A 26,678-nucleotide genomic window follows, 5' to 3' on the forward strand; every position below is an offset into this window, starting at 1 on the left:
TTGGTGACTAAAGTATTTTCTGAACCTCCCGCGTTGGGCTGGATGTGTCAATGTGTACTTCATACATGCATGATCTAGGAGCAGAATTACAGGTCTACCTAAAAAAAAAAACACGAAATCCCTAGTGTGAACACGACTGTGAATAAAGATGACTGAAGATCCCCATGTTTAAATGTAGTGTAAAGGCAATTTTTATTTGACAGAATGGTCATCATTTGCGACCCCCATCCCATCCCATAATTATATGAAGTACAACAATTTACTCTAGCAACAACATGGATAATAAAACAAATAAAAGTATTGGAGTGTTATGAACATAGACCTACGTAAAACAGTATGAAACTTAACCTATCAAGTCCTCCCGACATTTCATTAATCTCAGATCAAAGCTTTAAAAAAAAAAATCTAAGAAAAACATAACAAATCTGACAGAGTATTTAAAAAGTTCTGTAGGTGTTGACACATCATCTAGATACAGACAACAGAAGAAAACAAACAAAGACCTCGCGGGCTTTCAGGATCGATGCATTAGTTCTGGAAAACCTCAGAGCTAGAACACGAGTTGCACCGAGAGACGCTGGGTTCTGTTCTGATACATTATATTCAGGTGTTAAAAACATTTCCTTCATCTAGACATGTACAAAAATGGACAGGGTACAGAAACCGTGAAACTCAAGCCAGAAAGGGTGTCTCAGCTGGATGAATCGGGGACGGGTTCTGTCCGATCCCTCAGCTCAGAGATCAGTGACAGTAGAGTTTAGATGTCCTGTCTTGACAGATTTGGAAGCTTTTGAGAGAAATCGCTGTGGAGGAGAACAGAGAGATTAAAAACTGGAACCACATGTACAGAAGATAAGTCTGTCTTGGAGATAAGTGGGTGGGTGGAGGGGGTGGGTGGGGGGGGGGGATATAATGTAGAATTAAGCGGAACATCCCTTTTAGTTTCCCCCAATCACTTGCACATTTTTTCAGATGCAATTGGCACATTTTTCAAAACTCGTGTAAAAAATTCTAAACCGATAACACTTGTAATGCCCCCCCCCCCCCCCCCATCTTAGATTCAGAGTCTTTGCACAATCATTTGCATTTCACTCATCTTTCACCACAGTCATTCATACAACAACAAAAAAAAATCTAAGTTCTGTGAAACACCATGAGAACGTTTAGTTTAGTCCCCAACACATCAGATAGAATGACAGGCTCACCATTTTCAGTCATTTTAAAACTACCATTTAATCCAATAGCAAACAAAATACAAGAAACACAATTCAAAAATGTTATTTTGACATGCTGAAGAATAGATGGTATATTTTTTACCCCCCCCACACAGTATTTGACACTATTATTTTTTTTATAAATGATGTATCCAAATGGCAGGTTAAGGAATATTTCATTCAGTCTTAGTTTCATTGTCGTTATATAGTACATACTGTATGTAGGACATGATCAGAAGGGGTATTGAAAAGCAGTTGTTACTGTAAAAAAATTATGAAACAGCCTGGCGTTACGCCATTTCTGCCCCATGCAACACTGAACCTTCCCAACATGACTCCGTCAACCGATACGGTAATCACACAACCTCTGCTTGAAATGCATTCGCTTTTCAGTGACATTCAGGCGAGTTGGAATATATTATGTACAACCCAGGTGTGTTTCACCAGTACAGTGTACACCAATTCTAAAATGGTAGCATAGCGTTGACTGCCCACTGTGTCCTACTGAAGCACACTGGCTGGTTGAGGAGGATGTAGAATTTACAGCCGCATCCCATATATCATATGATTTTTTACCTTCCAACAAATTTGTCAAATTGATACATAAAAAAAAGTAAAACTATTGACTTTTAGTGTTCAAGCAGTTATCAAACTATATCAAGTTAAACTTAAAAATGGGCACTTCATAAACAGTTGAGCAGTTTGATTATGACGACAAATAAGAACAAAATGTACAAGTGAATATTGCATTTGGAAAAGCAGATACTCAAAGATTGAATATGTAGCCAACCTGAAAGTGATTTGGTGCAGTGAACAAAGCGATTGTTTGTTTGAAAAATGTGCGTAGAGTTAAACATGAGCCGTTTTAAATGTGCTTTTGAGTCGTGAAAATTACACCAAAGTGATAAATTTATTTTAAAAAAGTAGTTTTTAAATGAAACTTCCCATAAAGAGTATAGAACAAAAGCCAGCAGATTTATGTTAAAGAGGATAGAAGACATTGAACAAACATGGATGGGTGACAATGGTCTATTGCAGCCGTTTCATCTCAACATCAAATCATTTCTAATTAACAATTAAGTCCCTTACTGTGATTGTCAAAAAGAAAACAAAAAAATAGCTTATTCGCAAAAGAGCAATTTCACAAGCAATAATTTTGCTTGGACCGTCTGGGAGTTGTCTGAGTGGGGAGGGGAATCCGAAAACGAGCTGTTATTGGCTGAGAGGTTTGGAACACTCTTATTGGTCTATCAACTGATCACATTTGGTGAGGTGTGGGAATTGAATAAATAAATGTGAGGCAATATTAAAACTGATCCCCCCCCCCCCCCAGCAACACACAGTCCAGTTCAACAAAGTGTTTGTTTGATCTTCAATAAATTGTAAAAATTGCTCCTCACAAGATGGTTAGGCCAACCAAACCAGTCCAAGCTCTTAGTTGCACTCTTGGTTAGCCATTTAGCATGTTGAGCCTCGCTGTTATGGGGTTTAAATAAAACGTTCCTTCATTCAGAACTGGCAATAGAGGTGGATTCAATGTTGACAAAAATCCTTCTAAAATAGAATGTAGAGTTAGATGGGGGGTCTCCTGAGTGCCGCAGCGGTCTAAGGCACTGCATCTCAGTGCTAGAGGCGTCACTAAAGACCCTGGTTTGATTCCAGGCTGTATCACAACCGGCCGTGATAGGGCCACCATTGTAAATAAGAATTTGTTCTTAAAAACGGACTTGCCCAGTTAAATAAATAAATGTTAAAAATGGTCGCAGAGAAAAGGAACAGTCTAGTCCAGGTGTCCACGATAGCATGCTAAGCTTTCACTTAAACATATCACCACTCTGTTGAATAGAAAACCTGGTGCTATTCTCTCACTGGACACACAGAAAGACGTCGCCACTCATCTTTGATTGGCTTGTGTGTTGCTGGGTCGATGACTGGTTGGGTAGGTGATAACCTAGGAAATGGGGTTGGAAATTACCGAAAATTCAGAATAGGTTCTGGCGACAGAGTTAACGCTGATGTTACGGTGTGAGGCGGGGCTTTGGGCCGGGTTCCTTAACACACCGCTCAGAGCCATGCCGTTCAGGTGGGAGATGTTCTCTTTGTTCCTCTCCACCATACGGGGCGTTCTTCCAACACAACTCGGGGTCCTCAGAGGAAGCTATCAGGGTGGTGATAGAGAGAGTTCATTTCTTAAAGCCATAAAAACAATTTTAAACGTAATTCTCTGTGCTTGAACACAGACGCTAAGTGCACTACTAACCTTGCTGGCAGACATGGGTAGTCTGAGGACCGGAGACTGACACAAGGTTCCTCCGAAGGCAGAACGTAAGGTGCCGTTAGGAGTAGAGCCGTAGATACTGCTAGTGGCATTGAGCTAAGAGAACGAAAATAAACAAACACATTAAGTCACAATGACAATGGCTTTATTGTAGAGAACAGTGAAGTACTTCAGTCCTCCCGTTTATTTTTATTTATTTTTATAAATGCTGAATTATGAATAAACTAAAACTGACAATGGTAATATATTTCTAAAATTTAAAAACAGCTTGAATTTGATCCCCCAAAAAAAACACAATAGTGACTAATAAATTAAAATGAAAACAGAAGAACAGGTGATTTGACCTTTCTTGCTTTGCCAGGAGTAGGGGTCCCTGCAAGGCGTCTTTTGGAGGGGGTTCGTTGAGCAGTACCATACAGCAGGTCATGTTCCATCTGCTGGTTCTTCTTCAGTTGCTGTTTCACAGATCACAGTCAATATTCTCATCCCGAACCAGATTCTGTTCATTTCACAGATCACAGTCAATATTCTCATCCCGAACCAGTTTCTGTTAGTTTCACAGATCAGTCAATATTCTCATCCCGAACCAGATTCTGTTAGTTTCACAGATCACAGTCAATATTCTCATCCCGAACCAGATTCTGTTAGTTTCACAGATCACGGTCAATATTCTCATCCCGAACCAGTTTCTGTTAGTTTCACAGATCACGGTCAATATTCTCATCCCGAACCAGTTTCTGTTAGTTTCACAGATCACGGTCAATATTCTCATCCCGAACCAGATTCACTCATTACTAGGGAAGTAGTTAAGGGGTCTCTGTTTGAATACTTTTGACCCCCCCACCCGATCCGATTACGACATGATTGGGAAAAGCAGTGCCAAGACAGTGATTGCAATCTAAGTCAACGTTTATTTAATCGCGTCTGATCAATGATTAGCTCAAGGAAGGAAGGAAGGAAGGAAGCACATTAAGAGCATTGAAACAAGGCCTTTAAAAACCGTACCCTCTCATTCTTCCCTCTCTCCTTCTCCAGTCGCAGTAGTTCCCACTGTTCCTCAACGTACTGGAGGAACCGCTGTCCGTTAACCAGGAACTCCCTGTACTGCTCCTCCTCCCATAGATCTACCTGGGTCTTCAGGCTCTTCTCCAACTGGAACACACGAGAGAACATGCTTCAAGTTAATATGCCTGCAAATATAAAAAAATAAAAATACAGCAAGAAATATAGAACCAAAAACAAGCCAGTATTCGGACAGACCGTTGGGTAGAGGAACTAACCAATGAACATTCAAATCACAACTTATCCGTCACCTTTGGCAGGCTTTTCTGCAGCTCGGCCCTCTGCTTCTCCTCTTTGAGTAGGTTCCCTCCTCGGTTGTTGAATCTAGAAGGATCCGTCACCTTTTTCTGCGGAGAGTTGAACCTTGTGTTTATAATACCGTCACTTGAACACACACGAAGGGCAGGACCAAACAGTTGACTCAACTGGCACAAACGATACAGGAAACATCAATGTAATCTTGCAGTGTGATTTACTATGAAACGTTTCGACAATATGTATTATTTTGTTTGCACTACAAATTGTTGTTGTTGTTGTTGTTGCCTAATATCTGTAAACAAGAACACGTCTCATATTCATCAGTAAAATGCTCGCCTCCAGTTGTAGGAACAGAGTCCAGCTGTCTTGCCACCTGGTTACTCCTTCAAACAGCTCCCTGTGGTCTTCATAATGCTTCTTCAGACTCAGCAGCTCCGCCTCATGTAGGTTGAGTAGCTCCACGGTGTAGTCAACTGAGGGGAGATATTTATTGTACCAAATCTCACTAGGACAACCAGGATTGTGTTCACACGTTCATTAGTCACCAAAAGGAAGAAAACTGGCTGAAACAAGGTGGAACAATCTGTACTACCGTCCAATTAGAAACGTGTATTTTAGCAGTCCGTCGCAAAATGTGTTGCTACCGTGTACCCTAATGAACGACACAACCCAGTACATTACGGTCAAAAAGGTCAAACTATAAGACAGTACTTTAAAAATGATCCACTAATAAATAGACACGGCAATAGAAGAAGCCAAACGACAACTGACCGTCATAGTAGGGTGTGAAGGCCCGTCTCTGCGCCAGGCTGTAGAAACACCTCTCCCAGAACAGAGCCACCTCGGCCCTGATGGCTCCTATCACATTCTTCATGTTCTTCATTTTCAGCTCATCCAGGCGCCGGCACTCTGCTTCCAACTGCAGGAGGGAACTCGCAAACGTCAGTCAGTAAAAACCAATCAATTACGGTTCTGACATTCCAGTCAAACCTTAGTGATAAGACACTATTCAGGCTATGAGGCTATGATTGGTTATAGGCTTTCTGAAAGCATCCCCCAGCCACTGTAAAACATGTATGGTAACAAGGTAAATTAATGTAATTCAACGTTTTCCTGAATATAACTGTATCGAGCCCCTTGCATCTTCCACTATACCAAAGACTTTTAGGCCTCTATATTTCACTGCAAGTATGTCCATATCTGATCAGCTTGACAGGTTAGGTACATAATTACGAGAAGAGTGCCATAGCTGTAAGAAATACAAAATAAATAAAAAATAAAAATGCTCACAGCGTCCATGTTTCTCTTCCTGGACTGGACCATGTGATCAGACATGCACTCTCGTTCCTCCTGGAGGACGTGCAGTCTCTCCCACAGCTCCTGGATCTTACTGCGATAGGAGTTACACACCAACTCATTCTCTGTCTTACGATCCTCCAGCTGAGAATTACACAACAAGACCGTCAAGGAAATACCATTCATATAAAATGTACACATACTGTAGTTACATCATTAGGACACTAGGAGTATCAAATGTATAACGTTCAGATAGAAAGACGTTACATAGAACAAACATTCCTCTCCAACGTAGAACAAACATTCCTCTCTGACGTAGAAAGACGTTACGTAGAACAAACATTCCTCTCCGACGTAGAACAAAGAATCACGACAGACTCTATTCACGACGTAACGAAACAGACTTGGTTCCAGACCTGTCCCAGCAGCAGTCGGAGAGCTGTGATGTTGTCGCCGGACAGACAGAAGGCCTCCTCGTCCTCACACACCACGTCCCTCTCAAAGCTGGTGTCTGGCAGCTGGTCCAGCTCCTCCATACACACAACGATCTGACGCTTGATACCCACAAACTCACCGTGGCGACGATCCTGGAATATACAATGGAGAGAGAGAGAGAGACTAAGTTGAGGATTATGCTATCTTGATGTCATTTACATTCATTCAGACAAACCCTCTCCGGTCTTACGTAACCTACGTGGATAGAAGGCTTCCTTGCCGTTAAACTAACTTAAGAGTTACAATTCTCAAATGCACCTCAAAAGTAACTTAAGAGTGTTGTGCTTTAAACCCAACGTGTCCCACCGTAAAACCGGCGCGTTTTGAACTTTAACCCCATTTAAAAAAAACGTGTGTCTAAGTTAAAGACTTCTGGGTTGCACCATTGGGATTCAACTACTTCCGCATCCGTAGATAATCAACAGACGTGTGATGAACGGGGGGGGGGGGGGGGGGGGCCTGAGCGGTGTTTGTGAGACAAGGGCAGATCCCAAAGGGGCCCCGGGTCATTTATACAAAACAGTATGTAGAGTCCAAACGGTTTGAGCTACAAACTATTCAAATGGGTCGATAGAGAATGACAAGCTGAGACTCACAAAACACCTGACATGCTTTTCTCTATGACTGTCTATACTGTAGGGGGGTTCTTCTACATAGACTATAGGAAATCCCAGGACATAGTGTCTATAATACTGTAAGGGGTTCTTCTACATAGAAGACCATAGGAAATCCCAGGACATAGTGTCTATAATACTGCAAGGGGTTCCTCTACATAGACCATAGGAAATCCCAGGTCATTGTGTCTATAATACTGTAAGGGGTTCTTCTACATAGAAGACCATAGTAAATCCCAGGTCATAGTGTCTATAATACTGTAATAAGCTCACATAGTTGCCATCACAAACTACAAACAGTAGTCACTGACTAGTTGGGATATTCATTTCCCACTGAACAAACCATTTCTGTATTTACAGGATTCATATAAATGATTTTTTATCCAGTTTTTGCTTTGGTTGACCTTTAATTTATGTAGACATTTGCCAATTAAACTCATGAATGCAACAGTTTATGTCCACTAGTTTTGTGTTCTACTTGTAGTCCTGGTTGTCCTTTAAAGAACATGGTAAAACACCTCATTGTGAGGCTCAATATAAAGGCTGGACATGAAGATAAATGAAAGGACGATTTTTTTATGTGGTCTCAGGACTGATAGGGTTAAGTTACAGCCCCAGTCACTGAGAATTTCTGATTTTCTATTAAGCAACTTGTGATCCATATTTCATTTCAGAGTCTGCGAGTACAATTTTATGGCCCTGAATTTTCCCATTTCAGAGCCACAAACTGACCAATGAAAAACTCCTGGGGGTAAAAATACTGGCTACATTCTAGGAAAATGATGAACAATGAAGCATTTACATGCCTTCTCTTTAGTGAGATCGCTGAGGTAAGAGCGATAGCTGTCCAGTTGCTCCAGGGAAGGGACCGTGTCCATGTCGATACAGAAGGGGACTGAACACATGATGTCACACAGCTCCCGGTCCTGCTTGGACAGTCTCTTCAGCTCCTTAACCCTCTGACTCTTCTGTTTCATCATCACCTCCAGGCGTGACCGGATGTCCTTCTCCAGCTGTAGCATCGTCCTCCCCTCGTCCTCCTATAAAACACATCAAGACAGGTTGAGAGGAACGTTAGCAAGCTGCAGCATGGTCCTCCTATAAAACACATCAAGATGGGTTGAGAGGAACGTTAGCAAGCTGCAGCATGGTCTTTCTATAAAACACATCAAGACGGGTTGAGAGGAACATTAGCAAGCTGCAGCATGGTCCTCCTATAAAACACATCAAGATGAGTTGAGAGGAACGTTAGCAAGCTGCAGCATGGTCCCCCTATAAAACACATCAAGATGGGTTGAGAGGAACGTTAGCAAGCTGCAGCATGGTCTTTCTATAAAACACATCAAGACGGGTTGAGAGGAACATTAGCAAGCTGCAGCATGGTCCTCCTATAAAACACATCAAGATGAGTTGAGAGGAACGTTAGCAAGCTGCAGCATGGTCCTCCTATAAAACACATCAAGATGGGTTGAGAGGAACGTTAGCAAGCTGCAGCATGGTCTTTCTATAAAACACATCAAGATGGGTTGAGAGGAACGTTAGCAAGCTGCAGCATGGTCCTCCTATAAAACACATCAAGATGGGTTGAGAGGAACGTTAGCAAGCTGCAGCATGGTCCTCCTATAAAACACATCAAGACGGGTTGAGAGGAACGTTAGCAATATTTGTAATTCCTTTATTTAACCAGGAAAGCAACATTAAGATTTGCATATTTTTGAAGTGAGCCCTGGAAAAAAAAACATGCAACATTAGGGTAATGTGAGCATCTTATTGTGTGCCCCCCCCCAACATTTCATTTCTAAAGGTAAAACTTTTTTTTTCCCCCCAGTGTCTATTTGTCGTCGCACTGCTTTGCTTTATCTCGGCCAGATCGCAGTTGTAAATGACAACTTATTCTCAACTGGCCTAACTGCTTAAATAAAAGGTGAAATAAATATAATAAATCTACCTCAAATGGGGATAGTTGAAGCTCAGTAAACAGAACATCCAGCTCTTTACGACAGGATTCTATGCTGCTCATCAATCTCTTCCTTAGACTGTCCTCCTCAGCAATCATCATGTCCAGCAAGCCCTTGGTAGAAACGAAAAACACAGGTTAGAAGACAGACCCACCAGTAAAAAAAAAATACATATTCAGCAACTCTTGGCAGGACAATGGAAATGTGATTTTTTTTTATTTTTTTTAAAGCAACCTCTATTTAACCTAGAAAGAGTTGCAGAATAAACAAATAATGCTTCGTAAAAGAAGCAGAACTCACTTTGATATGTTTCCTAACCACATCAGTCCTTTGTAGTCTCTGATCCTCTGGAATTCCTATTTCCTCCCAGATGTCCTTCAACCGGTTAAGGGCTCGATTCAGACATTCTACCGACTCCGCAGCATGGATTTCACTGTACAGGGAGAGAAAAATTAGGTGCAGGCGACAGCATGTCACTTAAATATGCTGTTAAATAGGAATGCTGCCGCCTGTAACTACGGGAAAGAGTACAGATTAGGTTCACGCTGTCTATGGATTATTACGGATCATTTTGTGTGCAAAAGAACAAATGAGCCGAGTAGGTTTTTGTCTAAGGTTTCAAAATGGCAAGTAGCTAACGATGTAGGAAGTTGGCCAAACTGTTATCTACATAACGTTAAACTGGTTGATTTGACTAGGTATTGGTTTGCCAAAACAGCCCAACTAACGTTAGTTAGCTAAACTAGCGACTGCATTTAAAATACATGTCTCGCCAGTTCATTTTTACATAGCTACTTGTGATAATATATTGTAACGTTGGTGATTGAACTCGTTACTGTATTATTTTGATATCAAACCAAACAAATGGTGGAAAACAACAAAACGACTAACTTGCATGACAAGTAAACTTAGCTATTACCGATAGGTTACAACAGCTAACTTTACAGCAGCACCTTGAGACAATATGTGACCTTGGTTAGTCTTTGCTAACTAACTAAATATGTTACTCTCGTTAAGAGCTACTTTACTGTAATTAGCGATCCAGCTAACTGTAGCTAGCTACCGACGTAACATAGCAACAACATACGAAGACATCATCCCAAACACAGAAAATATTTGTTGACCAACCTCCTCCTCATGGTCACGGTCCACCGAAAAAAGACAACACAGGTTAAATAAATGAAAATAAAAAAATGTGTTGGCTAAAATAGGTTTCTTTAATTAAAACACACTGAAACCACATAAAGATTGTAGTTTCTAGCTATATCGAAGCGTCCTCTGTCTGTCCGCTGCTTCCGCGACTCGGTTCAAATTCTTCACCGAAACTCTGCTCCTCTTCCCCATTGGCCGACACAGAGAAAACGTCACAAAAACAGGTTTCTATGCGCGGAAGTCCTTAATGAATCAAGAGGTCACCTTTTGTACAGGTGATTAAGTGGATCAGAATAGATTAATATTTACCATGATTAAATCATATATATACAATACCAGTCAAAACCACACCTACTCATTCAAGGTTTTTAAAAATATATATTTATCATATTCATCCATACTGTGTGTGTCCCATCATTGCAGATAATTTATAACAAATTTATAAAGTATATGTTTTATAAACTCATGAGCACCAGCCAGCGAATTAGCCTGAACAATTACTTAATGTCACACTCTTGTGGCGAAGAAATGTAATACACCTAGAATGTACCTACATATTTTCCTAAACTAACTAAACCAGGCTAATACGCTTTCCTGGAGTTTATAAAACATATACATTTGTCATAAATTACCTGCAGTGATGGGACACACACAGTATGGACGAATGTTCAGTAGTCAAAGGGATATAAATAGCACTCCTAAAGAAGATGCATTTTTGAGTAAGGTTGTCTCACAACCGGCCGTGATCGGGAGTACCATAGACAATGTAAACACACTGATCTACCAGCAGATGGCATAATGCCCATTTTATACAGGAATTTATCAACTTAATTACAACGTTACTGTTGAGGCATTAACTACTGTAATTTACCGAAACTAAAAAGGTATTGAGACGTGTCTCAGAACTACACCTCAAAAACGGACCTGTGATGGCTTTACTTTTCATCAACAACCGACGTGATCAGATAGAGGATGAGTCAGATAATAACATAACAGAGAAACAGAATGATTGCTGTAACTATGCGCCTCTTCTTTACTCAGTCATGATACACTGATGTTGAAATTGTTTGAGGTTTCGATCTTTTCTTCCATTCCCACTGACACATTTTCCTGGAACTAAGAGCATATGTAAAAAATATACTTTATTTTTTTTTCTTCCCATCACAGACACAAAGATAGAGTCAAGAGTTAAGATAATGTAACACGTGACACACGACGACTTGTTAAGTAAATAAATAAACATGGAATATGCAAACACCAATAACAAAAATCTAAACATCGACATGTTTAATGTTACCTGATTGTTTCTGGGGTATCATTTTAAATGTAATGAAATACAATCACAGTAGACAGTCATTATTGTCCTATTTTCAAGACATTAGCAGTGAGGTTAGGCCTACTCCCAAAGCCTGTAATACAGTGGCATTACATTAACAATCTCTGGTACTCCTAGTGAGGGTAGTGCCTCCTCTCTGTAGTCGAGACTTTCCTCAGTACCTCCGGACTGAACTGGTAGGTCAGTTTCTTCTTGACCTTTCTGATTTCTCCAGTCTTGCCGTAGTTCCGCAGGGCCCTGGCCATCTTCTGATATGTCATCCTCTTCCTGTTCCCTTTCTGCGTGCCCCAGCGATTGGCCAGAGTCTCCTTGTTTTTAGAGGAGAACTGGAAGATTCCTTTCTCTCTGTCCACCCACCACATACTGTCCTTCATGTCTCCGTTCTTCAGCATGTCCAGGAGGAACTGGTACAGCCGGATCTTCCTCTTGTTACCTGGATAGAGAGATATGAATGATATTTTACATGAATTTCATAATGGCAGAATTAATTCATTTCTATGGCTATTGTTGGATCATGTTAAAGGCTATTAGCAAGTGTGTGATCCCTGTATGTAATAGCCACCCAACAGATTTCTCCCCTGTAATGCTACTGTACTCAGTCTCACGTGGAAGACTTATGTTTCACAAACGAATGAAAAGGATTAAGTCAATCAGTAAAGTAAGTCACTTCATTCATTAAGTCAGTCAGCACTCACCGGAGTCTCCCCCAAAAGGGACATGGTCTCCATAGTCCTCTTCTTCACCCTCAGATACCTCCAGTGGGGGACTGTGGCCCACAGGTTCCTCCTCCTCTGAGCAGTAGTAACTAGGGGACACAGGGGCCTGTTGCTGGTAATACACTGTGTGGTTGTAGTACGGCATCTGTACAGAGGAAAATACATGTAATTTGTCGTCATGATCCATTGTTGTACTGTATGTTTTGTTTAGCATTTATATGACATAGTACACACATTTCAGGGACCCATTTGTCGCACAACTTCTGGCAGAAAGTATGCGAAACCTACACATAGCCTCTTCATCCAGGTAGTCCCATTGAGATCAAATAACTTGTTTCACTAAAGGAGCCCTGTCTGGCCATAAGAGAATTGTGCTTGATCAGTTATCGCTCTGACTTTGTGTGATCACACGCACATCATAGGAGGTAGGTGGCACCTTCATTTGGGGAGGATGTGCTCGGGGTAATGGCTAGAGCAGAATGAGAGGAATGGTATCAAACACATCAAAACACATGGTTTCCATTGGTTTCCATGCGTTTGATTCCATTCGCTCCAGCTATTATTATGTCATCGTGTATCTGTTCATCCCCCCAGCAACCTCCTCTATTGCACATACAGTTGAAGTCGGAGGATTACATACACCTCAGCCAAATACATTTAAACTCAGTTTTTCACAATTCCTGACCATTTAATCGTAGTAGAAATTCCCTGTTTTAGGTCAGTTAGGATCACCACTTTATTTTAAGAATGTGACAATGTCAGAATAATAGTAAGAGAGAATGATTTATTTAAGCTTTTTTTTATATCATTACATTCCCAGTGGGTCAGATGCTTGGGGTCATTATCCATTTGGAAGACCCATTTGCGACCAAGTTTTAACTTCCTGACTGATGTCTTGAGATGTTCCTTCAATATATTGACATAATTTCCCCTTCCTCGTGATGCCATCTATTTTGTGAAGTGCACCAGTCCCTCCTGCAGCAAAGCAACCCACAACATGATGCTGTCACCCCCGTGCTTCACGGTTGGGATGGTATTGTTCGGCCTACAAGCCTCCCCCTTTTTCCTCCAAGCATAACGATGGTCATTATGGCCAAACAGTTCTATTTTTGTTTCATCAGACGAGAGAACATTTCTCCAAAAAGTGTGATATTTGTCCCCATGTGCAGTTGCAAACCATAGTCTGGCTTTTTATGGTGGTTTTGGAGCAGTGGCTTCTTCCTTGCTGAGTGACCTTTCAGGTTATGTTGATATAGGACTCGTTTTTACTGTGGATATAGATACTTTTGTACCCGTTTCCTCCAGCATCTTCACAAGGTCCTTTGCTGTTGTTCTGGGATTGATTTGCACTTTTCACACCAAAGTACGTTCATCTCTAGGAGACAGAACACGTCTCCTTCCTTAGCGGTATGACGGCTGCGTGGTCCCATGGTGTTTATACTTGTGTACTATTGTTTGTACATATGAATGTGATACCTTCAGGCATTTGGAAATTGCTCCCAAGGATGAACCAGACTTGTGGAGGTCTACAATTTTTTTTCTGAGGTCTTGGCTGATTTCTTATAATTTTCCCATGATGTCAAGCAAAGAGGCACTGAGTTTGAAGGTAGGCCTTGAAATACATCCACAGGTACACCTACAATTGACTCAGATGATGTCAATTAGCCTTTCAGAAGCTTCTAAAGCCATAGCATCATTTTCTGGAATTTTCCAAGCTGTTTAAAGGCACAGTCAACTTAGTGCATGTAAACTTCTGACCCTCCTGGAATTGTGATACAGTGAATTATAAGTTAAATAATCTGTCTGTAAACTTGTGTCATGCACAACGTAGATGTCCTAACCGACTTGCCAAAACTATAGTTTGTTAACAAGAAATTTGTGGAGTGGTTGAAAAAACGAGTTTTAATGACTCCAACCTAAGTGCATGTAAACTTCACCTGTACATCTACTGTGTAAATAAACGTTGCTTGGAGACCAAAGGATTGTATTAGTTTGGAAATGTCAAAATGGTCGTATTTCCCTGAAAGAGAAAGTAGTGTAAGGTCAACTAAATAGATGGGCGTATTTCCCTGAAAGAGAAAGTAGTGAAAGGTCTAAATCTAAAAACAATTGACAATGTCAAAATGCTAAGTATTTAGACACCTTGGCTTTTTCCACATTTTGTTACGTTACAGTCTTATTCTGAAACTGATTAAATCGCCCCCCCCCCCTCGTCAATCTATACACAATACCCCATAATGACAATAATGACAGTTTAGAAATGTTTGCTAATTTATCAAAAAATAAACTGAAATATCACATTTACATAAGTATTCAGACCCTTTACTCAGTACTTTGTTTCTCCCATTCTTCTCTGCAGATCCTCTCAAGCTCTGTCAGGTTGGATGGGGAGCGTCGCTGCACAGCTATTTTCAGGTCTCTCCAGAGATGTTCGATCAGGTTCAATTCCAGGCTCTGGCTGGGTCACTCAAGGACATTGAGAGACTTGTCCCAATGCCACTCCTGCGTTGTCTTGGCTGTGTGCTTAGGGGGGGCGACACCTTCCTGTTGGAAGGTGAACCGTCACCCCAGTCTGAGGTCCTGAGCGCTCTGGAGCAGGTTTTCATCAAGGATCTCTCTGTACCCTGACTAGTCTCCCAGTCCCTGCCACTGAAAAACATCCCCATAGCATGATGCTCCCACCACCATGCTTCACCGTAGGGATGGTACCAGGTTTCCTCCAGACGTGTCACCTCCCTGACGTGTCACCTCCCAAGGCCCTTCTCCCTGATTGCTCAGTTTGGCCAGCTGTCGGAAGAGTCTTGGTGGTTCCAAACTTTTTCCATTAAATAATGATGGAGGCCACTGTGTTCTTGGAGACTTTTCAATGCGGCAGACATTTTTTCTTACCCTTCCCCAGATCTGTGCCTCGACACAACCCCGTCTCGGAGCTCTTGTCTTGGTTTTTGCTCTGACATGCACTGTCAGACTGTGGGACCTTATATAGACAGGTGTGTGCCTTTCCAAATCATGTCCAATCAATTGAATTTACCACAGGTGGACCTCCAATCAAGTTGCAGTAACATCTCAAGGATGATCAATGGAAACAGGATGCACCGGAACTTAATTTCGAGTCCCATAGCAAAAGGTCTGAATACTTATGTAAATAAGGTATTTCTGTTTTTTATTTTTAAAACATTTGCAACCATTTCGAATAACCTGTTTTTGCTTTGGCATCATGGGGTATTGTGTGTAGATTGCTGAGGACTTTTATTTATTTAATCCATTTTAGAATAAGGTTGTAACGTAACAACATTTGGAAAAAGTCAATTTAGTTTGATTTAGTTGTTGATTTTTACATTTACAGATGTAGGATCTTAATTTGATCACCCCGTTTTTTGCAGCAAGTTTCAACCCCTACAAAAAAAATGTCCATTCATTATGATCCATACAGTAGTGAAGGGTTCACAGCAAAGCTGTTAAATCTATTGTTAATCTTAGATATTTTTTTCCCCTTGACATGGTCAAATAACTCATGTATAGATTGCTAACTTATTTTCTAATTTGGCACACAGAAACTAGAGCCCATGAGTAACTTGGTCAAAAAGAATGATTGGTTTATAGGTGTCACTGTTATAAGTAATCTCACTTAATCTCTCATATCTGCCACCACGTTTTACCTAGAGACATTAAACTTTGTATTTTAGGCGTCTTTCCGCGTACTGGACACATTTTCCTCAAGGACCCATAGGGTCTGTCAGGATATATTTTCTTCCATCTTGGACATTTTTGAAAAACTTTGAAAAACGTATTCTCATGAACCATAAGTCCAAATAACACCATGTAGGCTCTTGGTTCAGTATGTAGGCTCTTGGTTCAGTATGTAGGCCTCTTGGTTCAGTATGTAGGCTCTTATTTCAGTATGTAGGCCTCTTGGTTCAGTATGTAGGCCTCTTGGTTCAGTATGTAGGCCTCTTGGTTCAGTATGTAGGCCTCTTGGTTCAGTATGTAGGCCTCTTGGCTCAGTATGTAGGCCCCTTGGCTCAGTATGTAGGCCTCTTGGCTCAGTATGTAGGCCTCTTGGCTCAGTATGTAGGGCCCTTGGCTCAGTATGTAGGGCCCTTGGTTCAGTATGTAGGCCTCTTGGCTCAGTATGTAGGCCTCTTGGCTCAGTATGTAGGCCTCTTGGTTCAGTATGTAGGCCTCTTGGCTCAGTATGTAGGCCTCTTGGCTCAGTATGTAGGCCTCTTGGCTCAGTATGTAGGCCTCTTGGTTCAGTATGTAGGCCTCTTGGCTCAGAATGTAGGCCCCTTGGCTCAGTATGTAGGCCTCTTGTCTCAGTATGTAGGCCTCTTGGCTCAGTATGTAGGGCCCTTTGTTCAGTATGTAGGCCTCTTGGTTCAGTATGTAGGCCTCTTGGTTCAGTATGTAGGCCTCTTGGTTCAGTATGTAGGCCTCTTGGCTCAGTATGTAGGCCTCTTGGCTCAGTATGTTGGCCTCTTGGTTCAGTATGTAGGGCCCTTGGAACAGTATGTAGGGCCCTTGGAACAGTATGTAGGGCCCTTGGAACAGTATGTAGGGCCCTTGGAACAGTATGTAGGGCCCTTGGTACAGTATCTACCAATCCAGTGTTTTACTTGCTATATTGTATTTACTTCGCCACCATGGCCTTTCATTTGCTCACATCGTATATAGACTTATTTTTCTACTGTATGTTTGTTTTACTCCATGTGCAACTCTGTGTTGTTGTATGTGTCGAACTGCTTTGGGGGATCCTAATAAAATACTAAATAGACCCAATGAATTAGCCTCTAATGAATTTGAAAATGATTAGTTGCTGCATGCAAAGTCGACCACGCTACACCATGTCACACCAGGGCTAAAATAACTGAACCGATGAACATGAGCCCAAGAAATTTGGTATGTAAACCTTTTACAGTACCAGTCAAAAGTTTGTACACGCCTACTCATTCAAAGGGTTTTCTTTATTTTTTACTATTTTCTACATTGTAGAATAATAGTGAAGACATCAAAACAATGAAATAACACATATGGAATCATGTAGTGACCCCCCCCAAAAAAGTGTTTTTTCAAAGTAGTCACCCTTTGCCTTGATGACAGCTTTGCACACTCTTGGCATTCTCTCAACCAGCTTCATGAGGTAGTCACCTGGAATGCATTTCAATCAACAGGTGTGCCTTGTTAAAAGAGTCTATTGAAATATTTTGGAAGGCTAATTTGGAGTGTACCAACTGATATTTAAATCATTTACACAAGTCCCAGAATTCAAAGATGACCACAATATATCAGTACACAAATGTTGAAAATATTTCACAAATCTTAACATAAACCATTAGTCAAATTGACCCCAGAATTGGTTTATAAACTCAATAATTTAAAGGTCAACTCCAATCAAAAATGATATTTTGGTACCCCCCCCCCAGTAGTCCACTGTTGATAGAGTCCCAAAATGTTTTGCATGTCAGCAGTCAAGTTTTCAAGATATTGGACTTTTAAGAGGCAAAGTGTCACTTGTGACATCACGATGATGCAAAATGTGTGACACTTTGCATCTTGAAAAGTCTAATAACTTGAAAACTTAATTTGTTTTTGAGTGGATTTTTCCTTTAAGTAATAACTATAGGAATGATTACCTGCTGCATTCAAAGATAACCAACTGAAAGCACTAGACCGAACGTAATTTACGTCTTCCTTGAGGTATCGAGAGATAAACATGGTAATGCTTTCACTGATTGAACATAAAGGAAGATCGTTCCTACATGATAGAGTGCTTTGCTTTGTTAATCCAACTGATCTCGTGTCCTTTCTGTCATCCTGTGAACCCCGTTCATTGCTGGTCGCAGCTATTATTTTCCTGCTGTGAGAATCCCCCCCATCACCCCCCCCCCCCCCCTCCCCCACCCCACGTCACACACACTGCTGTGCCTCAGATTATGTGTCAATAGCAAGGTTGAGTAAATGAGGTGTAGCCTAGGCTATCCACAGCCCAGCGGTTGGTGGTGAGTGTACTCTATTCTACTGCGCTCTACTCACAAGGCTATTGGTTGTGGCTAAAATGGTTCCTCACTCAGGAAAAGCACATTGTTGAGCAATCCTGTAGCTGCTTTCTGTAGACAACAGTGTAGGCTATTACATAACATCCAGTCACCTCGGTGTCCTCCCTCTCAAAGACAAAAGAGTATTATCTCTAGATATTGTATATTGTTGATATTGGTATTGTGTACCACTATAGTCTAAATGCCCTGTGAATCATTGCAATGTGTGTGCTATGTGTTAGGATCGCTGTTAAACATTTAATTTATGCCCATTACACATTTCTATTATTTTACGTGTTCTATATTTTTCACAGCTACCACACTCATCAGAAATACTGATTTCATTATACATTTTACTTGTCAAGATGATCAGAGACAGAGTTGGACTAACCTGTGGGGATAGGGGTCCCAGTCCTGGGTCTACTAGAGTTGGACTAGCCTGTGGGGATAGGGGTCCCAGTCCTGGGTCTACTAGAGTTGGACTAACCTGTGGGGTTAGGGGTCCCAGTCCTGGGTCTACTAGAGTTGGACTAGCCTGTGGGGTTAAGGGTTCGAGTCCTGGGTTTACTAGAGTTGGACTAACCTGTGGGGTTAGGGGTCCCAGTCCTGGGTCTACTAGAGTTGGACTAACCTGTGGGGTTAGAGGTCCCAGTCCTGGGTTTACTAGAGTTGGACTAACCTGTGGGGTTAGGGGTCCCAGTCCTGGGTCTACTAGAGTTGGACTAGCCTGTGGGGTTAGGGGTCCCAGTCCTGGGTCTACTAGAGTTGGACTAACCTGTGGGGTTAAGGGTCCCAGTCCTGGGTCTACTAGAGTTGGACTAACCTGTGGGGTTAGGGGTCCCAGTCCTGGGTCTACTAGAGTTGAACTAACCTGTGGGGTTAAGGGTCCCAGTCCTGGGTCTACTAGAGTTGGACTAACCTGTGGGGTTAAGGGTCCCAGTCCTGGGTCTACTAGAGTTGGACTAACCTGTGGGGTTAGGGGTCCCAGTCCTGGGTTTACTAGAGTTGGACTAACCTGTGGGGTTAGGGGTCCCAGTCCTGGGTCTACTAGAGTTGGACTAACCTGTGGGGTTAGGGGTCCCAGTCCTGGGTCTACTAGAGTTGGACTAACCTGTGGGGTTAGGGGTCCCAGTCCTGGGTCTACTAGAGTTGGACTAACCTGTGGGATTAGGGGTCCCAGTCCTGGGTTTACTAGAGTCGGACTAACCTGTGGGATTAGGGGTCCCAGTCCTGGGTCTACTAGAGTTGGACTAACCTGTGGGATTAGGGGTCCCAATCCTGGGTTTACTAGAGTTGGACTAACCTGTGGGATTAGGGGTCCCAGTCCTGGGTTTACTAGAGTCGGACTAACCTGTGGGATTAGGGGTCCCAGTCCTGGGTCTACTAGAGTTGGACTAACCTGTGGGGTTAGGGGTCCCAGTCCTGGGTCTACTAGAGTTGGACTAACCTGTGGGATTAGGGGTCCCAGTCCTGGGTCTACTAGAGTTGGACTAACCTGTGTGGTTAAGGGTCCCAGTCCTGGGTTTACTAGAGTTGGACTAACCTGTGGGGTTAGGGGTCTCAGTCCTGGGTCTACTAGAGTTGGACTAGCCTGTGGGGTTAAGGGTCCCAGTCCTGGGTTTACTAGAGTTGGACTAACCTGTGGGGTTAGGGGTCTCAGTCCTGGGTCTACTAGAGTTGGACTAACCTGTGGGGTTAGGGGTCCCAGTCCCACGTCTACTAGAGTTGGACTAGCCTGTGGGGTTAGGGGTCCCAGTCCTGGGTCTACTAGAGTTGGACTAGCCTGTGGGGTTAGGGGTATGAGTCCTGGGTCTACTAGAGTTGGACTAGCCTGTGGGGTTAAGGGTTCGAGTCCTGGGTTTACTAGAGTTGGACTAACCTGTGGGGTTAGGGGTCCCAGTCCTGGGTCTACTAGAGTTGGACTAACCTGTGGGTTTAGGGGTCCCAGTCCTGTGGGATTAGGGGTCCCAGTCCTGGGTCTACTAGAGTTGGACTAACCTGTGGGGTTAAGGGGTCCCAGTCCTGGGTCTACTAGAGTTGGACTAACCTGTGGGGTTAGGGGTCCCAGTCCTGGGTCTACTAGAGTTGGGCTAACCTGTGGGGTTAGGGGTCCCAGTCCTGGGTCTACTAGAGTTGGACTAACCTGTGAGGTTAAGGTTAGGGGTCCCAGTCCTGGGTCAACTAGAGTTGAACTAACCTGTGAGGTTAGGGTTAGGGGTCCCAGTCCTGGGTCTGCTAGTGGCAGGTGGAGGGTGTCGGTATCGGGGTAGCGATAAGGGTGGAGGAGCTGTTGGGAATGGACACTCTGGAGCTCTGTCAGATGATTCCCTTGTGAGGAGATTTCCAACATGTCACTCTGATGCATGCCCCTGTCAGAGTGGTACTCCCAGCCATGCTCTGAACCATAAGAGAGACATCAATAAGCCTCGTTATAAACATTATAAACATTATAAAGGCTCATACATGCTACATGCTAATAATGAGTTATAAAGAATTATACCTGCAGGCTTTATAGAGAGACTGCCCATAAAAACAACTTCTCATTTTGAATAATGTCTATGTGGCAGAAACATTCATTCCAGTGTCAAAATGACTACGAAGTGTAAATAGGATAATTTCCCCTATAAAATCAGTCTCGTCCAAAACGGAGATTTGCGAGATGTTAGGTAAATTATATATCATGAAATGAAGGGTGTATTTCTATACTACCCATAAGGCCATAGCTGGCAGCACCCAAGTAATCATGCCCATGGTCAATGTGGTTTAACATTTGAGATCCCTGTTGGGCTAGGGACCATCAATAATTTGCACAATGTACACTAACAATATTTTAAAAGATCAATAGCTCCAAATTTCAATGATTTAAAAACCTCAAAACAACTGTACATTTTAGAAATTAATTTACAAATATTGAAAGCATTTAATGAGACAACTAAAAGATGTGCAACATTGTCCCATTTCTATTGTGTAATTTATTGATGGTCCCTAACAATCCCCAGAGATAGGTTTTCCAAAGTGAAACCAATTTTGCCATGGTCGAACACCAGCCGGGCTGAAGCTAATTGGCAAAAAATAATTTGGCTAACTCTTCCCACCTGCGACCACACAAACGAGACACCCACATCAAACCACACCCCGAAACCAACTCTCGTTTGAATTCAGTCATGACCGCTTGCATGTAACCTTCATTTATTTTTATTGTATACTTCTTGAATTGACTGAATTGAAATAGAATTGACCCCAACCCCGTTGGACAGCTTTTCAATCTTTAACACGTGAAACGTTACCACTATTACTCATCGAGTGTATTTGCCACTCACCATCGTGAAGTTCTCCGACATTGGTGAGATATGAGTATAACTCCGCTGGTGATCGATAAATCTCAGGATCATATGGGATTATTTCTTCAGATGCCTTTTGTAAAAGAAAGATCAGAACATTTTATACACACCAAAAAAATGAAGGTAGATAGAAAAAGTTTGCCTAATGTGTTTCAAAGAATAGGTATCCGCATATACTAGGCCAAGTACATATCTTACTAGTGAGATATACTGTAATACACATCTCATTAGATATAACTACAGAGTTCATCATATATTTTACAAATTCATAATGAACATTTTGTAAATCTGGAAAATGTACTCACATTTGATCAGTGGTGTAAAGTACTTAAGTAAAAATACTTTAAACTACTACTTAAGTACTCTTTAATTGGGTATCTGTACGTTACTATTTATATTTTTGACAACTTTGACTTTTACTCCACTACATTCCAAAAGAAAATAATGTACTTTTAACTCCATACATTTTCCCCTGACATCCAGCAGTACTCTGATCTGGACTCACTAAACACAAATGCTTCATTTGTAAATTATGTCTGAGTGTTGGCGTGTGACCCTGACTGTCCGGACATTAAAAAACATGAACATCTTACCGTCTGGTTTGACTGATGTAAGGAATTTGAAATGATTTATACTTGTTACTTTTGATACTTCAGTATATTTAAAATCAAATTATTTTAGACTTTTTCTCAAGTAGTATTTTACTGGGTGACTTTTACTTTAGTCATTTTCTGATAAGGTATCTTTACTTTTACTCAAGTATGACAATTGGGTACTTTTCCCACCGATTTATATACAATGTAGCACATTTTATTTTCATATGTACTAATCTCCCAGCCACATTAGTAAAAAACAAGAGATCATACAATACTCACAAAGGACATGATGACTTTCAAAAACACAGTTATAATCCCAAAAAAATGGAGAAATATCCTTTTGACTTAATTCCCATTAATTTTGATTGAATTTCTGATGGAAGTCGTTTAGTCGAATATTACAGTTGACCACTATCAGACCAAAACTACGCAGAGAGTATTAAACCAAGACCATAATATACTTTCACTTTTTTTCATCTTCGGTCTGATTGTCACTCAGTTCCTGAGTTCCTGAAAGTTGTTGATTTGTCAGAGGATGTGAACCAATCATATTCACATTCGTGAGTTTGGTCTCACTGTTTTCAGCCTCTGGTTTTAACAATGGGTCAACCTATCTTTCAGGATTTTAACTATTATATTTGTTTTAAAAGCACTACAATAATTGTCTTTCAAGCCTGTGAAAGATGAAAAAGAAATTCCCAAGATATGTCACTGTGTTTTATTTCACCAAGATATGTCAGTGTTTTATTTCACCAAGATATGTCACTGTGTTTTATTTCACCAAGATATGTCACTCTGTTTTATTTCACTGTATTTATTTGTATTGACTGATATTACGCTCATATTTGTCACCAAATGTTCCATGGTCTCTTTCGTTGCTAATCCTAAAAAAATATTTAAAGCGATCTATAAAATATTATTGATATGCAGTCCAGGGTGAAAGGAATAGTTTTTTTGTAGATGTTTTTACTTGTGGGAGAGTTATAACAAACCTACTCTATATAGTTATAACATACCTACTGTACATAGTTATAACAGACCTACTGTACATAGTGAAAACATACCTACTGTACATAGTGAAAACAGACCTACTGTAAATATTGATAACAGACCTACTGTACATAGTTATAACAGACCTGCTGTATATAGTTATAACAGACCTACTGTACATAGTTATAACAGACCTACTGCACATAGTTATAACAGACCTACTGTATATAGTTATAACAGACCTACTGTATATAGTTATAACAGACCTACTGTATATAGTTATAGCAGACCTACTGTATATAGTTATAACAGACCTACTGTATATAGTTATAACAGACCTACTGTATATAGTTATAACAGACCTACTGTATATAGTTATAACAGACCTAACAGACCTACTGTATATAGTTATAACAGACCTAACAGACCTACTGTATATAGTTATAACAGACCTACTGTACATAGTTATAACAGACCTACTGTACATAGTTATAACAGACCTACTGTATATAGTTATAACAGACCTAACAGACCTACTGTATATAGTTATAACAGACCTAACAGACCTACTGTATATAGTTATAACAGACCTACTGCATATAGTTATGACAGACCTAACAGACCTACTGTATATAGTTATAACAGACCTACTGTATTGTTATAACAGACCTACTGTATTGTTATAACAGACCTACTGTATTGTTATAACAGACCTACTGTACATAGTTATAACAGACCTACTGTATATAGTTATGACAGACCTAACATACCTACTGTATATAGTTATAACAGACCTACTGTACATAGTTATAACAGACCTACTGTACATAGTTATAACAGACCTAACAGACCTACTGTATATAGTTATAACAGACCTACTGCATATAGTTATGACAGACCTAACAGACCTACTGTATATAGTTATAACAGACCTACTGTATTGTTATAACAGACCTACTGTATTGTTATAACAGACCTACTGTATTGTTATAACAGACCTACTGTACATAGTTATAACAGACCTACTGTATATAGTTATGACAGACCTAACATACCTACTGTATATAGTTATAACAGACCTACTGTACATAGTTATAACAGACCTACTGTACATAGTTATAACAGACCTAACAGACCTACTGTATATAGTTATAACAGACCTACTGTATATAGTTATGACAGACCTAACAGACCTACTGTATATAGTTATAACAGACCTACTGTATTGTTATAACAGACCTACTGTATTGTTATAACAGACCTACTGTACATAGTTATAACAGACCTACTGTACATAGTTATAACAGACCTAACAGACCTACTGTATATAGTTATAACAGACCTACTGCATATAGTTATGACAGACCTAACAGACCTACTGTATATAGTTATAACAGACCTACTGTATTGTTATAACAGACCTACTGTATTGTTATAACAGACCTACTGTATTGTTATAACAGACCTACTGTACATAGTTATAACAGACCTACTGTATATAGTTATGACAGACCTAACATACCTACTGTATATAGTTATAACAGACCTACTGTACATAGTTATAACAGACCTACTGTACATAGTTATAACAGACCTAACAGACCTACTGTATATAGTTATAACAGACCTACTGTATATAGTTATGACAGACCTAACAGACCTACTGTATATAGTTATAACAGACCTACTGTATTGTTATAACAGACCTACTGTATTGTTATAACAGACCTACTGTACATAGTTATAACAGACCTACTGTACATAGTTATAACAGACCTACTGTATATAGTTATGAAAGACCTAACAGACCTACTGTATATCGTTATAACATACCTAACAGACCTACTGTATATAGTTATAACAGACCTACTGTATATAGTTATAACATACCTACTGTATATAGTTATAACAGACCTACTGTATATAGTTATAACATACCTACTGTATTGTTATAACAGACCTACTGTACATAGTTATAACAGACCTACTGTATATAGTTATAACAGACCTACTGTATATCGTTATAACATACCTAACAGACCTACTATATATAGTTATAAAAGACCTAACAGACCTACTGCATATAGTTATAAAATACCTACTGTACATAGTTATAACAGACCTACTGTATATAGTTATAACATACCTAACAGACCTACTGTATATCGTTATAACATACCTAACAGACCTACTATATATAGTTATAAAAGACCTAACAGACCTACTGCATATAGTTATAAAATACCTACTGTACATAGTTATAACAGACCTACTGTACATAGTTATAACAGACCTAACAGACCTACTGTATATAGTTATAACAGACCTACTGTATATTGTTATAACAGACCTACTGTATATTGTTATAACAGACCTACTGTATATAGTTATAACAGACCTACTGTGTATAGTTATAACAGACCTACTGTATATAGTTATAACAGACCTACTGTGTATAGTTATAACAGACCTACTGTATATAGTTATAACAGACCTACTGTGTATAGTTATAACAGACCTACTGTATATTGTTATAACAGACCTACTGTATATAGTTATAACAGACCTACTGTACATAGTTATAACAGACCTACTGTATATAGTTATAACAGACCTACTGTATATAGTTATAACAGACCTACTGTACATAGTTATAACAGACCTACTGTACATAGTTATTACAGACCTACTGCATATAGTTATAACATACCTACTGTATATAGTTATAACATACCTAACAGACCTACTGTATATCGTTATAACATACCTAACAGACCTACTATATCATTATAACAGACCCACTGTATATAGTTATAACAGACCTACTGTACATAGTTATAACAGACCTACTGTACATAGTTATAACAGACCTACTGTACGTGATATCCGTATTTGAGAGATGTCTCAACCAGATTAGAGGTTACTGTTGAAGAGGTTTGACAGATATCTCAACCAGATAAGAGGTTACTGTTGAAGAGGTGTGAGAGATATCTCAACCAGATAAGAGGTTATTGTTGGAGAGGTGTGAGAGATATCTCAACCAGATAAGAGGTTACTGTTGAAGAGGTTTGAGAGATGTCTCAACCAGATAAGAGGTTACTGTTGAAGAGGTTTGAGAGATATCTCAACCAGATAAGAGGTTACTGTTGAAGAGGTTTGAGAGATATCTCAACCAGATTAGAGGTTATTGTTGAAGAGGTGTGAGAGATATCTCAACCAGATAAGAGGTTACTGTTGAAGAGGTGTGAGAGATATCTCAACCAGATAAGAGGTTACTGTTGAAGAGGTGTGAGAGATATCTCAACCAGATAAGAGGTTACTGTTGAAGAGGTTTGAG

General features: G+C 40.4%; 2 protein-coding genes across 3 annotated transcripts; both read right to left on the reverse strand.

The window, feature by feature from the left end:
- Positions 1-175: 175 nt before the first annotated feature.
- Positions 176-10,569, reverse strand: LOC110500962 (protein regulator of cytokinesis 1). The gene is made up of 14 exons (XM_036960879.1): positions 10,304-10,569; positions 9,476-9,608; positions 9,166-9,288; positions 8,024-8,257; positions 6,525-6,695; positions 6,103-6,252; positions 5,584-5,731; positions 5,149-5,285; positions 4,806-4,901; positions 4,498-4,644; positions 3,837-3,947; positions 3,475-3,588; positions 3,190-3,372; positions 176-803 (listed from the first exon to the last, which is right to left on the reverse strand). Exons 1-14 carry the CDS (start codon positions 10,312-10,314, stop codon positions 735-737), a joined length of 1,827 nt encoding a protein of 608 aa, XP_036816774.1. The 5' UTR covers positions 10,315-10,569; the 3' UTR covers positions 176-734.
- Positions 10,570-11,452: 883 nt separating this feature from the next.
- Positions 11,453-22,870, reverse strand: spi1a (Spi-1 proto-oncogene a). 2 transcript variants are annotated; one of them, XM_036960892.1, is made up of 5 exons: positions 22,631-22,870; positions 21,735-21,828; positions 20,612-20,811; positions 12,359-12,524; positions 11,453-12,096 (listed from the first exon to the last, which is right to left on the reverse strand). In XM_036960892.1, the coding sequence occupies exons 1-5, from the start codon at positions 22,637-22,639 to the stop codon at positions 11,777-11,779; spliced, it is 789 nt and encodes a 262-aa protein (XP_036816787.1). In that variant the 5' UTR covers positions 22,640-22,870; the 3' UTR covers positions 11,453-11,776. The 2 variants fall into 2 exon arrangements, with proteins under 2 accessions (XP_036816787.1, XP_036816789.1); XM_036960894.1 differs by lacking the exons at positions 21,735-21,828; positions 22,631-22,870 and adding an exon at positions 20,915-21,101.
- Positions 22,871-26,678: the final 3,808 nt, after the last annotated feature.

This window comes from Oncorhynchus mykiss, chromosome 2 (genome assembly GCF_013265735.2).
Source record: "Oncorhynchus mykiss isolate Arlee chromosome 2, USDA_OmykA_1.1, whole genome shotgun sequence".
In the NCBI taxonomy this organism is placed as follows: domain Eukaryota; kingdom Metazoa; phylum Chordata; class Actinopteri; order Salmoniformes; family Salmonidae; genus Oncorhynchus; species Oncorhynchus mykiss.

Coding starts and splice junctions, on each gene's coding strand:
- LOC110500962 (XM_036960879.1), bottom strand. Junction 5,732..6,102: donor GGAAGAGAAACATGGACGCT/GTGAGCATTTTT, acceptor TCCCTCCTGCAG/TTGGAAGCAGAGTGCCGGCG. Junction 4,645..4,805: donor TGCAGAAAAGCCTGCCAAAG/GTGACGGATAAG, acceptor CGTGTGTTCCAG/TTGGAGAAGAGCCTGAAGAC.
- spi1a (XM_036960892.1), bottom strand. Junction 20,812..21,734: donor TGTCGGAGAACTTCACGATG/GTGAGTGGCAAA, acceptor CTTATGGTTCAG/AGCATGGCTGGGAGTACCAC. Junction 12,097..12,358: donor CCCTTTTGGGGGAGACTCCG/GTGAGTGCTGAC, acceptor CTCTCTATCCAG/GTAACAAGAGGAAGATCCGG.